This window comes from Sphaeramia orbicularis, chromosome 1 (assembly GCF_902148855.1).
Source record: "Sphaeramia orbicularis chromosome 1, fSphaOr1.1, whole genome shotgun sequence".
In the NCBI taxonomy this organism is placed as follows: Eukaryota; Metazoa; Chordata; class Actinopteri; order Kurtiformes; family Apogonidae; genus Sphaeramia; species Sphaeramia orbicularis.
The window spans coordinates 54,801,206-54,818,273 of NC_043957.1; the positions used below are offsets into that span (position 1 = coordinate 54,801,206).

The 17,068-nt window shown below is 35.9% G+C and overlaps 2 protein-coding genes across 2 annotated transcripts; both read left to right on the plus strand.

Annotated features, from left to right (window-relative positions):
* Positions 1-184: 184 nt before the first annotated feature.
* Positions 185-5,257, plus strand: LOC115424926 (B-cell receptor CD22-like). Its single transcript, XM_030142329.1, has 10 exons — positions 185-357; positions 445-526; positions 1,408-1,761; positions 1,883-2,128; positions 2,406-2,675; positions 2,878-3,141; positions 3,251-3,338; positions 3,449-3,503; positions 3,732-3,854; positions 4,443-5,257. The coding sequence occupies exons 2-9, from the start codon at positions 457-459 to the stop codon at positions 3,846-3,848; spliced, it is 1,464 nt and encodes a 487-aa protein (XP_029998189.1). The 5' UTR covers positions 185-357; positions 445-456; the 3' UTR covers positions 3,849-3,854; positions 4,443-5,257.
* A 4,672-nt stretch (positions 5,258-9,929) lies between these two features.
* LOC115417961 (B-cell receptor CD22-like) lies at positions 9,930-16,242 on the plus strand. Its single transcript, XM_030132207.1, has 7 exons — positions 9,930-10,209; positions 10,335-10,577; positions 10,859-11,128; positions 11,335-11,598; positions 12,280-12,379; positions 12,468-12,522; positions 15,867-16,242. Exons 1-7 carry the CDS (start codon positions 9,930-9,932, stop codon positions 15,960-15,962), a joined length of 1,308 nt encoding a protein of 435 aa, XP_029988067.1. The 3' UTR covers positions 15,963-16,242.
* The last annotated feature ends 826 nt before the right edge of the window (positions 16,243-17,068 follow it).

The following is a 17,068-nucleotide window of genomic DNA, read 5'->3' on the forward strand; positions in this document are numbered from 1 at the left end:
GATTATCTGGCTGTTTTTAGCATCTTCATGTATATATTGTCAAATACATCATCACAGGAAATGAGACTGAGCCTAGATCTACACAGGATGTGACATGTTTTCTTTCCTCGCAGAGCTGTTGCTATGTATGTGACAAAGGTTAATACAGACAGGTGAAAACATTAGAGTTCATCATATTCAGAAATTATATTTAAATGTTTCAAGCTTTGCTCTAAATAGTTTTAGTTTTGTTTAACTATGACATTTATCTCAGCATGAATATTATTGTTAAAAATCGGATGGAAGCAGTTTAACAACCTCACTTTCAGTTCAGTGACCACAGAGGAGAGGCATCTGGACAAGAAAACACCAGTTCCAGTAAGTTTATTTATTTATTTATTTATTTGTTTATTTACTCACTCTTTTGTAAAATGTATCTGCTGACATATTTTAATTCATCTAAAGTCAGACAGTGAGATGAGAACAGCAACAACGATGAGTTTAACATCAGCAAGTGGATTTATCGTCTTCCTTCTCTCTGTTACAGGTACTGTAGATCTTTATTAACATTAATGGAATTTTTTTTTTTTCTGAAAGTTACATATTAAACAGTGTGAACGGCAAACATCGGTCAATCATTCTGTTTTTTTAATTGACATCAGCTTTTGTCCGTAGATGAGATCTGCAACTTTCCATAACTTAATGAGTTTGAACATGTGCTGGTTTGGTTAGAACCATTATCCTAAGCCATCTAAAAGTATTCTAATCAATAAATCACTCAAATGTTCTTCGGAACAAAACTTTTCAATGTCAGATTTATTGATGTAGACAGTGTGATGAAAAAAATATTATATCAGTTTTTGTGTTTCTCACATCTGTATAAATACAAGATTTCCTGTTTTATTTCTTACCATATTCTAGTTTTTTACTGTGCAATAGTTTTACCAAATTAAGTTTATTATTGATCTGATGGTCACACACTAAATAAACTTCTCTTCTTTTCGTCATAGCTGCAAGTGAAAAGTTTCTAACACCTCTTTGTTCTGCATGTCTATGTTTTTCTTTCCGTCCATCTGACCACAGAGTGAACAGAGGAAACAAACCAAGAACAGATCAGACTCAAACAATAATAACTATGGTGTTACTGATCATCTGATGGATTAAACAGATATGAGGATAAAGAGTTAAATATAATAAGACTTCAGGTGTTAAGGAGCTGAACACAACATGAATGTAATATGTCAGATGATTTATTAAAGGTTTTTGTCTGATATCTTTGAACAACTGCATTGTTTTTCAGTGATTATAGATTAAAGTGTCTCTGTTTTTGAGGTTCATCCAGTTGACCTTTTTCTACAACCACAATGATGATCTTTGAATTGATTTATCCATTGACTTATATTTGTTTCTTTATTTGTTCTGTTACAGTTGTTCAGGGTCAGAATGGATGGGGAGTGACTTACGCTACTACTCAGATCTGTGCCTTAAAAGGATCAACAGTCGACATGAGCTGCACCTACACATACCCACAGTGGATAAACAATTGGAAAACTACAGTTGAGAAAACATTCTGGTTTATTAATAGTGACATTAAACCTGTAGATCTGAAAACAAAGTCGGAGTACAAAGGTCGTGTGTATTATTCTTACAAAAAGAATGACTGTTTTGTGAGAATCTCAGACCTGAGACAGAGCGACTCAGCTCAGTACCAGTTCAGTTTTATGACAAACCAACCTGGTGGACGTTATACTGGTTCACCTGGAGTCACTCTGACTGTCACAGGTAAATGCTTCAGAAATATACAAATACATTCATCTAATAGTTCAAAATCTGTATATGTGTGTAGTTTCTTGTGTGTTTGTTAAATTGTTCATTTAACATAACATTTCTTTATTTTTCATAGCACATCCAGATCTCCAGGTCCATGTGACCAGATCATCATCCTGCAGGAATTCTAATTGTGTCCAAGTAGAGCTGAGGTGTCACAGCAGCTGTCGTCTACCTGACAATTACAAATACACCTGGTTCAAGAACAGACAGAAGATTCATAGTCAAACATCATCTTCCTATTCCACCTCTTTTTCCTCTGAAGATACAGTTTCCTGTGCTGTTAAATTAGGTTCTGAGATGTTCTCCTCTCCTCCAGTGTGTGAGTTTACTCCACAGTCTTCCTCTAACATGTCTCCATCTAGTGGAGGTTTTTATCTAATGCAGTGTAACATGACTGCATGGATTTCCAAATGATTTCTGTGTGTACTGGAGAGATGTTCAAACTGTAGCTTCTGTAAGTGACCAGTGTCTCCACCACTTCTGTCCATCTTGTCTCCATCTGTCAGCTTTATACTTTAGTGGGTTATGAGGGGTGGAGTCAAAAATCAAACATTACTATGATTTTTATCTTAAAATGTTAATGTTTTCTTCTCCAGTTGCTCCAACGGTTCCTTCAGTGTCTTTCAGTCCCTCTGGTGAAATCATTGAGGGCAGTTCAGTGACTCTGACCTGTACCAGTGATGCAAACCCACCTGTTACTAAATACACCTGGTACAAGAGAGGAAAGAATCAACTTCAGTCAAGAGGTGAAGGACAGCAGTTTGTCCTCAGCTTCATCAACTCCTCTGACTCTGGATCATATTCATGTCAAACTGAGAACAGTCTGGGTTTGAAGATGTCAGAATACGTCTATATTAATGTGAAATGTGAGTAAAATGCTTTACTTTGTAGAATATGTCTAGTGTCATGTGACACATCCGATGAGAATCCTCTGTTCTCTGGAGATTCTGATGCAGCAAAGGATGAATCTGCAAATCACTGAAACACATCATACAGCAGCAAAGGAACCATATTCATTCATTCGTTCATTCATTCATTCATTCATTTCTTCTGTCAAATCTCCTCCAGATCCTCCCAGACTTCCCTCTGTGTCCGTGAGTCCGTCTGGTCAGATAGTGGAGGGCAGTTCAGTGACTCTGACCTGTACCAGTGATGCAAACCCACCTGTTACTAAATACACCTGGTACAAGGAGGATGAAGACTCACCAAAAGCATCAGGACAGAACTTCACCATCACTGACTTCAGATCTGAACACAGTGGGAATTATTACTGTGAAGCCCAGAACAGCAGAGGACGACAGAACTCCACCTCACATCTGGTCACTGTGTCTGGTCGGTCATTCCCTTAAAAACATTTCTCATCCATTTCAACTTTCACTCTAGTTCTTGAAGAAGTCAAATTAATCTAAATCTAATGCAGTGCTCATGTGTTGTGTTACAGAGAGGACAACATTCATAATGAATATTATCAGGCTGGCTCTGGTATTTCTGCTGCTCATACCTCTGATTTTCCTGACTCTGCAGATCAGGTACAATCATAAAAGTAATCAGTATCAGTCATTTTTCATTTTTCACTTTCTCTTTTAATTTCCCTTTACTTCATTTTCATTTAATAGACATATTGTTTGATTTACCTTAGGATGAAGAAAACCCAGACTATCAACACAGAATTAAAACCTCCAGAGACAATAGAGGTGAGTGACGGACACACTGGCCCACAATGAAAGTTACTTAAAATACTTTGAGTAATTTCGTGATATTTAGTGAGAAGCATTCTATGAATTCAGATTAAAAACATCAGCATGACAGAAATGGAAACAATGAAACATTTCTATTTAAAGTATGAAAAATATTTTTCATGTTGAAAACAAATCAGTATCTTTGGTGAACGATGTCCTTTTACTCTATTCTTTCTTCATCAGTTGGACAATTTTCAGAGCTATGAGAATGAACACGTTCAACACAGGGAAGAAAGAAGACTCACAGGAGGAAGAAGACCTGATGAGACGTCCAGTGATGTTGAAGTATCATGCACATAAAATTTGGTAAATTCATGAATCCTTTTCAAAACTAAGCCCACAATGTCTAAACTTTATAATACATGTTTCTTAAGCTGTGGCTGATTCACATAAGCTTTCACATTTCTGTTGAACACTGGGAAGGAGGATGGACACAGATCTAGAAGTCCTCCTCCTCCTTCATTTGGCGCATTTTGATGGATTTTTCTGCTCCAATTTGATCCCCTTCAGTTTGACCTACTTTACGTAAAAGAAATCTGCATTACACAATAATTATGAATTGACTGTAATGAAGAATACACTTATAGAATTAAAGAGTTTGTATTAATGATCATGCTTTACAACTTTGTGTTATAATTTAACACCAAACAGACAAATGGTCGTACTGATCTATTCTGTTCTTTCTTTTCCTCAGTATTTCTATCCTTTGGACAGTAACGGGGTGTGGGGTGGGGGAGGACGTATATTTTTTTATGGATTTCCACAGAGGGTCTTTGTTTCCTCTCTGGTGTAATAGCGACACCAGTTGGAAAGTAACAGGATAAATGTCATTGATCATCTGTTTGTGACTTTTTTTTCTATAAACATTAATTCACTTTTTGTTCGCTGTCCAAGGTGCTGAAATGTCTCTAACAGCATAAATACGGAGCACATGTGGAGCTCATTTACATCCTCTGTGATGCATCCAAAGTCCACAAAACCACAATGAAAATGACAAGTGAGTTCATTCATCATCATCATCATCACCATCATCATCATCAACCACATACGTACAGATCTTCACAGAAGAATCATAGACCAAGTTCAGACTCTCCTACAGAATAGATGATGCCTTTTTTAAATTAAAAATATTATAATTATAATTATTATTATTATTATTATTATTATTATTATTATTATTATTATTATTATTATGTTACAGCCGGTGGGCTGTCCTGCTTCATCTCCTCCTGTTAGTCTGTCTTAACCTCTTCTTATATTGTGAGAGGCTGAGTCTGGTTCTCCAAACTTCCTTCCTCCCTCCTCTGTTTCTCTGATGTGGAGAAAGCCGATTGGAAGATGCCAGCACCCACCTGAGCCCCGCCCACCAGCTCATCATATTTAACTGCCTCCAGATGACTGCTCTGTGCCGCTGTCATGTGTTCATGGCTTAGTTGGCCTTCGTGTTTGATCATTCTGCTTGTGTCTTGTTGTGAACTCTGACTGCTCATTTTGGATAAATATTTTTAAGACTAGCTTTCTGATTGTCTATTTCAGTGAATTTGTTCTGTTCCAGTACCTGAGTGTGTCCACCAGCTGCTGTGAGTTTTTGTCAATTAGTTTTCTTTTGTTTGTAGATTTTGCCCACTGTTACACAGTGTGAGCGTAGTGTTTTGTTTTGCCTTTTTGGCCTGTGCTATATGAATTGTTAATTGTTTTAGTTTGTTTGTTTGTATATCAGTGGTCATTTTTAAATTTGTTCTATGAATATTAAATTATTCCCAATAGTCCATTTTCTTTATTAGGTGTCTTTTCTCATGGTCAGTGCTTCCAGTCGTCTTTAAGTATGTTAGAGCGTTTGTCTAATCATATTTCACCATCATGTGTTGCTGGTAAAATAAATCGACGTTGAGGCTCAGAATCATCAGTGCAGCCTCTGGAGTTTCTAATAAATATAAAATATACCTGATATATAGATGTCCACACAGGGCCAATGTAGCAAGTCTAAAATAACAGGCATTAGATTTCTGCAGACAAAGACAATATTAGTCATAGTAAGTTCAGCTACAAACTACATCTGTAGTGACTTGAATAAAATAAATATATGGGTTTAGATTTGAACTCATAATGCCTGGCAGAGGAGAGGAACTGGATTTGATAACAAACAGACTAAAAATAAGCAGTAGTTTTGGTGAGTATAATGTGTCTGATGAACATTTGTATGTTTTTGTCATTTTCTTCAGTAAATATTGCTCGTTGTGTTGAGGTGATGTATGTGGATCAGCTGTGGCTGTAATGAAAGGAGACCTGCTGAGTTGTGTTCACTGACTTCTTTTTTTAATGATGACAGTGATTCTCTACGTCAGATACCTGTTTATGATGCAACACCCTGTTATATTGTGTTTTTTGTGCAGTATTGTAGGTATAGTAATGATAGTAAAAGGTGTATTAAGTCAGGTAGAAGAACACTGAAAGTTAAAATGATAAATATATGGACAGACACTGATATATGGACACACACACGAGTATAATTTGTTTATGTGTATGTATCTATATGTAATTATGAATAATTAAGAACTTTTGGAGAAGAGGCAGCTCAAAATATTTACTTCTCACTCAGTTTTGAATGTGTAGACCAGTGGTTTCCAACCTTTTTTGCCTCGTGACCCCATTTTAACATCGAAAGTTTCTAGCGACCCCAGCCATTCAAAACAGACTTTTTTTTTTTTGCTAAAATTAATTTGTTTTTGATAATATAACAGTTTGCTTTACTATGTTGCAAATAAATGTTAATTTGAGGTGACATTTAGTCTGTATAATGTATATTATTATGGATGGAGGCAGAAGAGCCAGGTGTAGATTACTGCACAAAGTGAGAATTTTATTTTCCTTGGTCAGGATATGTACAGTCAGTCCAGCTGTGATTTACAAGGCTGACAATTAATACTGAACAAACAAGAACTCAAACTATGAATTATGAAAGAGCTGCAGCATCTGAAACCGACCACAATGAACATTCTAAAGATAAACAGAACCACAGTTCTTCAGTTTCAGCTTCACAGTTTGTCATGTCTTTTATGTATTGTGGTTGTCTCTCTAAACTCACCATATATATATATATATATATATATATATATATATATATATATATATATATATATATAAAATTTAATAGTTTTTTGTTTGTTTGTTTGTTTTTTTGTAATCAATTACTAGAAATTTCAGAGACCCCATTTGAATTCCAGGTGACCCCACGTGGGGTCCCGACCCCAAGGTTGAAAAACACTGGTGTAGAGACTGAATTTGTCGTTCAGTTCAGTGACCACAGAGGAGAGGCGTCTGGACAAGAAAAAAGTAGATAGTAGCAGACAGACAAACGAGATCCGAAACGCTGGTAAGTAACTCACAAGGAAATTACGAACTGGCGACTGATCAGGGGGAAAGACAGGACTTAAATACACAGAAGAGAGGGAAGACAATGAGACACAGGTGGAACAAATGAGGGAGGAGTCAGATAATCAGGGGAAAGGTGAACACAAGGGGAAAGGAAGTAAAGACACCAGACATGACACACAAGGGAAACTTAACAAAATAAAACAGGAAATGACAGACAACATAGACAGACAAAACCAGACTATCGTCAGGGGACAGGTTTGACAATCTCTTTTTACACATCATGATTATCTGACGGTTTTTAGCATCTTCACACCCTGTATGTATTGTCAAATATCATATCACAGGAAATAACAAACTGAGCCTTGAGCTACACAGGATGTAACAGGTTTTCTTTCCTGTCAGAGCTGTTGCTATGTGTGTGACAGAGGGTTATTACTGACAAGTGAAAACATTAGAGTTCATCATATTCAGAACGTATATTAAAATGTTTCAAGCTTTGCTCTAAATAGGTTTTGCTTTGTTTAACTGTGACATTTATCTCAGCAAAAATATTCATGGTAAAATAGCAAGGAAACAAAGCTGTTTAATAGCCTCACGTTCAGTTCAGTGACCACAGAGGAGAGGCATCTGGACAAGAAAACACCCATTTCAGTAAGTTCAATTATTTATTTATTTATTTATTTATTTATTTATTATTATTATTATTATTATTATTATTATTATTATTATTATTATTATTATTATTATTATTATTATTATATTATTTATTAACATCTTTTAATTCATCTAAAGTCAGAGTCAGACAGTGAAATGAGAACAGCAACAACGATGAGTTTAACATCAGCAAGTGGATTTATCGTCTTCCTTCTCTCTCTTACAGGTACTGTAGATCTTTATTTACATGAACGGAATCATTTTTATTGTGAAAGTTACATATTAAACAGTGTGAACAGCAAACATCTGTATATCATTCTGGTTTGTAATTGACTACAGTTTTTGTCTGTACATGAGATCTGCAGCTTTCCATAACTTAATGAGTTTGAACATGTGCTGGTTTGGTTAGAACCATTATCCTAAGCCATCTAAAAGCATTCTAATCAATAAATCACTCAAATGTTCTTCAGAACAAAACTTTTCAACATCAGATGTATAGTGTGATGTAAAAAATGTTAGATCAGTTTTTGTGTTTCTCACATCTGTATAAATACAAGATTTCCTGTTTTATTTCTTACCATACTCTAGTGTTTTACTGTGCAGTAGTTTTATCAAATTAAGTTTGTGAAATATATTTTACTTTAGATATTGAAGTTTTAGGATGAATTGTTTTATTATTAAGTCGTTATTGTTTTAACATAGGATTCTTTTGTTTAATCTGTTTTCCTTCAGTAATGTTAATAGTGAGTTCTTTGTGACCAGGAGTCATGTAGTACTGTGTTGTAGTTTAAGTATTTTATCAGTAGGTTAAGCTTGTTAAGATAGGAAACATCTGTCTGCACACAAGTTAAGTAGGTTCTGTTCTTCTTCTAGATGCACGTCTGAACTCACACATTCACACACATAGTGTTGTCAGATATAGCTGATAAGGGTAAACTTATTGTTAGCATAAGTTTACTTAGAGTTAAGGCCCCACATCTGTTTGATCTTTTTGGATAACGCTAAGTTAAAGACCAACCCATTTGTACGGGTGAGCCCGTCCATACGGTCAATAAACGTACATTTCATGTAATGTTCAGGGCTCATTTTGTCTGAGTCGTCAGCGCTGAGTGTCCACCTTATTTGTGATCTGAATAAATTTTGTCAACTTTGAGACCGATCTGAATCCAGACTGGTCCTTAGAGCTTCTAATAAAAGAACACGTTAACATTTATTATTGGTCTGATGGTCACACACTAAATAAACTTCTCTTTTTTTCATCATAGCTGCTGTGAAAAGTTTCTAACACCTCTGTGTTCTGCATGTCTGTTTTTCTTTCCGACCATCTGACCACAGAGTGAACAGAGGAAACAAACCAAGAACAGATCAGACTCAAACAATAATAACTATGGTGTTACTGATCATCTGATGGATTAAACAGATATGAGGATAAAGAGTTAAATATAATCAGACTTAAGGCGTTTATGAGCTGAACACTACATGAATGTAACATGTCAGATGATTTATTAAAGGTTTTTGGCTGATGTCTTTAAACAATTGCATTGTTTTTCAGTGATTATAGATCAAAGCAGTGATTTCCAACCTTTTTTGGCTTGTGACTGCATTTTAACATCACAAATTTCTGGCAACCCCAGAAATGAAAAAAAAAGACTTTTTTTTGCTAAAATTCTTTTTTTTTCTTTTTTAATGTAATAGTTTGCTATACTATGCTGCAAATAAACGTTAATTTTAGATGACATTTAGTCTATATATTGTCTATTTTATAGACAGAGGCAAAAAAGCCAGGTGTAGATTACTGCACACAAATGAGAATTTAATTTCCTTGGTCAGGATATGTACAGTCAGTCCAGCTTGGATGTACAAGGCTGACAATTAATACTGAACAAACAAGAACTCAAACTCTGAATTATGAAAGAGCTGCAGCATCTGAAACTGACCACAATGAACATTTGAAATGAAGCAGAACCACAGTGCTGCAGTTTCGGTTTAACCGATTGTTGTCTTTTATGTATTGGGATTGTCTCTCTCAACTCACCATATACATTTTTTAGTGTTTTTATTTTAATTTTTATCATTTACTAGAAATTCAAGGCGACCCCATTTGAATTCAAGGCGACCCCACATGGGGTCCCGACCTCAAGTTTGAAAAACACTGGATTAAATTGTCTCTGTTTTTGAGGTTCATCCAGTTGACCTTTTTCTTCAACCACAGTGATGATCTTTTAATTGATTTATCCACTGACTTATATTTGTTTCTTTATTTGTTCTGTTACAGTTGTTCAGGGTCTGAATGAATGGGGAGTGACTTACACTTCTACTCAGATCTGTGCCTTAAAAGGATCAACAGTCGACATGAGCTGCACCTACACATACCCACAGTGGATCGATAGTCGTGTAACTACAATTAAGGAAAAATTCTGGTTTATTAATAGAGACATTCAATCTGTAGATCTGAAAACAGAGTCAGAGTACAAAGGTCGTGTACTTTTATATGACTATGGGGGCAACTACTCTTCTGTGAGAATCTCAGACCTGAGACAGAGCGACTCAGCTCAGTACCAGTTCAGGTTTATAACAAACCAACCTGGTGGACGTTATACTGGTTCACCTGGAGTCACTCTGACTGTCACAGGTAAATGCTTCAGAAATATACAAATACTGTAGATTCATCTAATAGTTTAAATCTTTATAATTATGGAGTTTCTTGTGTGTTTGTTAAAATGTTCATTTAACACAACTTTTCTTTATTTTTCATAGCACGTCCAGATCTCCAGGTCCATGTGACCAGATCATCATCCTGCAGGAATTCTAATTGTGTCCAAGTAGAGCTGAGGTGTCACAGCAGCTGTCGTCTACCTGACTATTACAAATACACCTGGTTCAAGAAAAGACATGAGATTCAGAGTGAAACATCATCTTCCTATTCCACCTCTTTTTCCTCTGAAGATACCGTTTCCTGTGCTGTTAAAGGTTATGAGATGTTCTCCTCTCCTCCAGTGTGTGAGTTTACTCCACAGTCTTCCTCTAACATCTCTCCATCTAGTGGAGGTTTTTATCTAATGCAGTGTAACATGACTGCATGGATTTCCAAATGATTTCTCTGTGTACTGGAGAGATGTTCAAACTGTAGCTTCTATAAGTGACCAGTGTCTCCACCACTTCTGTCCATCTTGTCTCCATCTGTCAGCTTTATACTTTGTTGGTTTATGAGGGGTGGAGTCAAAATCAAACATTACTATGATTTTCATCTTAAAATGTTTTGTAAATGTTTTCTTTTGTAGTTGCTCCAATGGTTCCTTCAGTGTCTTTCAGTCCCTCTGGTGAAATCATTGAGGGCAGTTCAGTGACTCTGACCTGTACCAGTGATGCAAACCCACCTGTTACTAAATACACCTGGTACAAGAGAGGAAAGAATCAACTTCAGTCAAGAGGTGAAGGACAGCAGTTTGTCCTCAGCTTCATTAACTCCTCTGACTCTGGATCATATTCATGTCAAACTGAGAACAGTCTGGGGTTGAAGATGTCAGAATACGTCTATATTGATGTGAAATGTGAGTAAAATGCTTTACTTTGTAGAATATGTCTAGTGTCATGTGACACATCCAATGAGAATCCTCTGTTCTCTGGAGATTCTGATGCAGCAAAGGATGAATCTGCAAATCACTGAAACACATCATACAGCAGCAAAGGAACCATATTCATTCATTCATTCATTCATTCATTTATTCTTTCATTCATTCTGTCAAATCTCCTCCAGATCCTCCCAGACTTCCCTCTGTGTCCGTGAGTCCGTCTGGTCACATAGTTCAGGGCAGTTCAGTGACTCTGACCTGTACCAGTGATGCAAACCCACCTGTTACTAAATACACCTGGTACAAGGAGGATGAAGACTCACCAAAAGCATCAGGACAGAACTTCACCATCACTGACTTCAGATCTGAACACAGTGGGAATTATTCCTGTGAAGCCCAGAACAGCAGAGGACGACAGAACTCCACCTCACATCTGATTGTTGTATCTGGTACGTTGTGTATATACTGCGTTAAACGTGACTTTTACTCTTAAGATTGACATTTGTATGTTTTGTTTAACCCACATAGACTGGAACAGCCGCCGCTGGTGAAAAGTATTTACTGATATAAAATGTTTCATACCTGTTGATCCACTAATCCTATCAATACATGTGAATAATTGGTGTTAAGTGCAGTGTCGTCTTTTCATGGTCATCACATTTGACCCATTTGGACGTTCGGAGGCTCCGTAGTGAACATGGAAACACCTTCATCTTCAACAATATTGATTCACCAGTAAAACCCATAGATATGAATCAGTGAGAGTGGATGGAGACACAGTTTTATGTTCAGTTAATGAGAGATTTCACAATTTTCTCTGTTTTGATAAAATAACTTTTGATTTAACTTTTTTTTCACTGATGACAGTAGCAGATATTTATCTGTTGTGTTATATTGAGGGTTTATTTATAAATTTGTCTGTTTGACTCTGTTCATTCACAGATAATGGCTGATTCACTGATAGGCTTGAAAAAGTGCAATTTTAACTATAATTACAATGAGAATTTTGCTGTTAAGGAGGGGATAAAACAGAGTAACGTTAGAATCAGCCTACAATTTTCAATCAGTTCATCCCAGTGTGTTTCTAACTGATAAAAAGTTCCTGTTGTATGTGTTTTCTCTATTTATAGACAAGACATTCATCCAATATTCACTCCCAATGAATATTATCAAGGTGATGCTGGTGGGTCTCCTGCCCATTGCTCTGATTTTCCTGACTGTGTGGAAAAGGTAAAATAAGAAAAAAGGTAATTTTTCATGGAAATTTCTTGCATTTCACATAAATTAATCAATCATATGTATTTTGTTTTAACTCCAGGAAGAAGAAAACTCAGAACATGAGCACTGGACTGAATCCTCCTGAGAATATGGTGGTGAGTGAGACAGATACAGGTCACAAAGTTAGCTCACAAAAAATATGAATCATGTGAGGATTTGTAGGATATGGTGAAAACAATAGGTTTTAAATGATTAATTCACAATGCTGGGTTTTGGGATCAAACACACTATTTTTTTTACAGTCAGATATAAAAATTCACAGATTATGTAAAATGTCAGGAAGCAAAGGCAGGAATTATCAGATATGAGGAAAAAGTCCATCAATGTTCAGTCACTGAAATGATTTAATTTCATAACTTTTAAAGTACAGACAAGGAAAACAAAGAAAAGCTTTTGTATTTCTTTGTACAGAGTGAATCTATGGAACTGCATGAGTGTAGAGGATGTCCAAACATGAAGCAATTTAAGAAGGAATAAAAAAAATACTAATATTTAGAAATATTGAAGTGTAGGTGTTGGCTCATCAGTGGGTCTTTGGTCTTTCCTCTGTTTATTTGGGTCAGTGTATGTGTTTGTATATCAGTGGTCATTTTTAAATTTGTTCTATGAATATTAAATTATTCCCAATAGTCCGTTTTCTTTATTAGGTGTCTTTTCTCATGGTCAGTGCTTCCAGTCGTCTTTAAGTATGTTAGAGCGTTTGTCTAATCATATTTCACCATCATGTGTTGCTGGTAAAATAAATCGACGTTGAGGCTCAGAATCATCAGTGCAGCCTCTGGAGTTTCTAATAAATATAAAATATACCTGATATATAGATGTCCACACAGGGCCAATGTAGCAAGTCTAAAGTAACAGGCATTAGATTTCTGCAGACAAAGACAATATTAGTCATAGTAAGTTCAGCTACAAACTACATCTGTAGTAACTTGAATAAAATAAATATATGGGTTTAGATTTGAACTCATAATGCCTGGCAGAGGAGAGGAACTGGATTTGGTAACAAACAGACTAAAAATAAGCAGTAGTTTTGGTGAGTATAATGTGTCTGATGAACATTTGTATGTTTTTTGTCATTTTCTTCAGTAAATATTGCTCGTTGTGTTGAGGTGATGTATGCGGATCAGCTGTGGCTGTAATGAAAGGAGACCTGCTGAGTTGTGTTCAGTGACTTCTTTTTTTAATAATGACATTGATTCTCTACGTCAGATACCTGTTTATGATGCAACACCCTGTTATATTGTGTTTTTTGTGCAGTATTGTAGGTATAGTAATGATAGTAAAAGGTGTATTAAGTCAGGTAGAAACACACTGGAGGTTAAAATGATAAATATATGGACAGATATTGATACATGTACACACACACACTCTCACACATTGTGACAGTTTGAGTTTGATGCTTTAATTAATTTATGTTATATTATTTTATTGTATTGATTTTTTTAGGGGTGCCAGCCAGGTCTCTCTCCTGACATACGTATAAGATATTATGTTAGTCAGTTTAAGTCAGTCTTTTGCTTGAGTCTCAAAGCACACAAAGGATGTGAGTTTTAATTAAACTCACACCCCACACATTAAATGACAAAGAAAAGAAAGCACACCTTTAAACCATTTAAAATTCAAAATCATGTATTGAACAATGATTATAAAAAAAAAAAAAAAAAAAAAAAAAAAAAATCACACAAATTCAAACCCACAGTTGCCCCCCCAAAGTCCAAACTCAAAAAAATCCACCAACCAAGCAAAAATTCAAACTTAAATCTTCCACCATTTAACAGTCTCTTGAAATAAGAATGTAACAAAAAAAAAAAAAACAAAAAAAAAAAAACAGTTCAGTCCATTTAAACAAAAAATTCCATTCCGGATTTTCCATTTTTTTCAAAGAGAAAAAAAATAATTCAGTTCATTTCAGTTTGTTTGTTAAAAAAAAACAAGCGCACAGTTCAGTTCAAGGCCTTTAAGAAAAAAAAAAAAAAAAAAACGAGAGAGCAGAAAAAAAAAAAAATGTCTCACTCCGCTCCAATGTCCAGTCGCAGTCAGTCAGTCTGTCATTCAGTCCAGTCCAGTCAGTCAGTCTGTCATTCAGTCCAGTCCAGTCCAGTCAGTCATTCGGTACTCCGGTCCGGGGTAAATGAGGATGACTGTATTTGCTGCAGAGACGTGGATGGATGTGAGGCACCAGAGGGAGAAAACGGACGGAGATGAACAGGGTTGGTATCGGGATTAACTGCCGTACTTTTGTCTCTAATAATGAGCTGTTGCTCCAACGCTACCGTGTCGTGCCGAGTCGAACGCACCGCCGCAACCGCCGAATGCGGATATGGGGGGGGGGGGGGTGTTTAAAAACTGCCGCCAACTTCGGGCGAATCAGGTGTTGATGCCGTGGTGACAATTTCCGGGGTGGATCCGGATGCGAACAGGAATGTTACAGGGGGTGTGTGTGTGTTTGGGGAAACTTCCAGATTGTCACAGCATGAGTATAATTTGTTTATGTGTATGTATCTATATGTAAGTATGAATAATTATTAACTTTTGGAGAAGAGGCAGCACTAAATATTTACTTCTCACTCAGTTTTGAATGTGTAGACCAGTGGTTTCCAACCTTTTTTGGCTCCTGACCCCATTTTAACATTGTACATTTCTGGCAACCACAGACATTCAAAACAGTGACAGTTTTTTTGTTTTTTTTTTGTTTTGTTTTTTTGCTAAAATCAATTTGTTTTTTATTAGGTAATAGTTTGCTATAATACGCTGCAAATAAATGTTAGTTTTAGGTGAAATTTAGTCTATATAATGTATGTTATTATGGACGGAGACAGTAAATCCAGGTGTAGATTACTGCACAAAGTGAGAATTTTATTTTCCTTGGTCAGGATATGTACAGTCAGTCCAGCTTGGATTTACAAGGCTGAAAATTAATACTGAACAAACAAGAACTCAAACCATGAATTATGAAAGAGCTGCAGCATCTGAAACCGACCACAATGAACATTATAAAAATAAACAGAACCACAGTGCTTCAGTTTCAGGTTCACAGTTTGTCATGTCTTTTGTGGATTATGGTTGTCTCTCTAAACTCACCATATATATATTTTTTTTTTTAATAGTAATGTTTTTTTTTGTAATCAATTACTAGAAATTTCAGAAACCCCATTTGAATTCCAGGTGACCCCATGTGAGGTCCCGACCCCAAAGTTGAAAAACACTGGTGTAGAGACTGATTTATTATTTTCTATTTGATTGATTTTTCTTTATTGATTTGATTTCTTTAGTTTCCCTTTTTCCTACATGTTCAAAATCACTCACAAACAAAGAAATTACTCTAAAATTCAGGCAGAGAAAAGATCAGGGTTTTTTTGTATGTGTTTTTTCAGTCAAAACATTTCAGGATGTTTGGTGAATGTGTTCTATTCAGTCTACTCTTGTTTCTGTCCATCAGTTACAGTCTGATCCTGACTACGTCAATGTGTCGGCGTTGAAATCAGTCACTGCAGCAAAGAGAGAAGATTCACAGGAGCAAGAAAGTGTGATGTGACAATGTCAGAGATATGATGATACTCTGACGTCTGCATTTGTCAGTGGAAGGAAACAACAATATCTGTTCAATGTTCAATCATTTTTACAGTTTACCAAATTACAAGCTAAAGGATTAAACCTGTAAATAATTCATTTATCAGACTCAGAGTATTTACCTGTGAGATAAAGGCTTTGAGTTTGGCATGTTTTGTTTCTCCATATTCACTGATGATTTCTATAAATGTGATCCAGATGAAGGCTTCATAGATTTCTTCTTCACTTTAGTGGATACCTTTATAATTTATGCTCACTTCTGTATTTTCATGCATCTTCATTGATGCATTACGTGTATTTATGTCAAATTAATGTACAAAATCAGCTCATGTGTTCCTCCATCCTGTCATTAACCCATTCAATAAAGAGTTAAATGCTGCTTTGTTCATTGTGTTTCATCTTCACATCTGTTAAAAGCTCTGTGTTCCAATAATCAGGCGATTATAATCTGATTTATATCAAATGTCAGATTTAGACTATACAGACTTTTTACATGTTAATTATAGTTAATTATCTGCCTGTGAATCCTATTTAATAAAACTATACTGGTCAACATTTGCTAGGGATCAGTTTTATATTTGCACAATAATTGATGTTGTATAATATTTTGGGTGACTTCATATATTATGTGTGTACTTTGGCTAGTCATGTAAAGAAAAATGGACCAAAAGGTAAAAAAAAAACAAATTTTTATTGCACTTTCAGACAAAAGGGTGATACAACCCTAGAAATTAGAGTTCACAACAATTACTCTTCCAATTTTGTTTTCACTGAAACCACTCAGAATGTTCTGAAACACATACGGTGTGATGTCAATACTGTGTGTGGCCACCATCCGCATCCGCAGGCTGTACTCCACTGGGAAAATAAACTGTCAAGTTTCCAGAATTACACCCCCGAATATAGCAAAGTTATAGTCCTGATCCCTAGCAAATGTTGACTAGTGTATTTCATGATGAACAAGGTAAATTCTTCAAAGCAGTGGCGTGCACAGACATTTAGAGGGGCAGGTCCTCAGCCAATGAAAAAGGGCGCCCCTCTCCTGAGTTCGACAATCCTGATCTGCAGCGT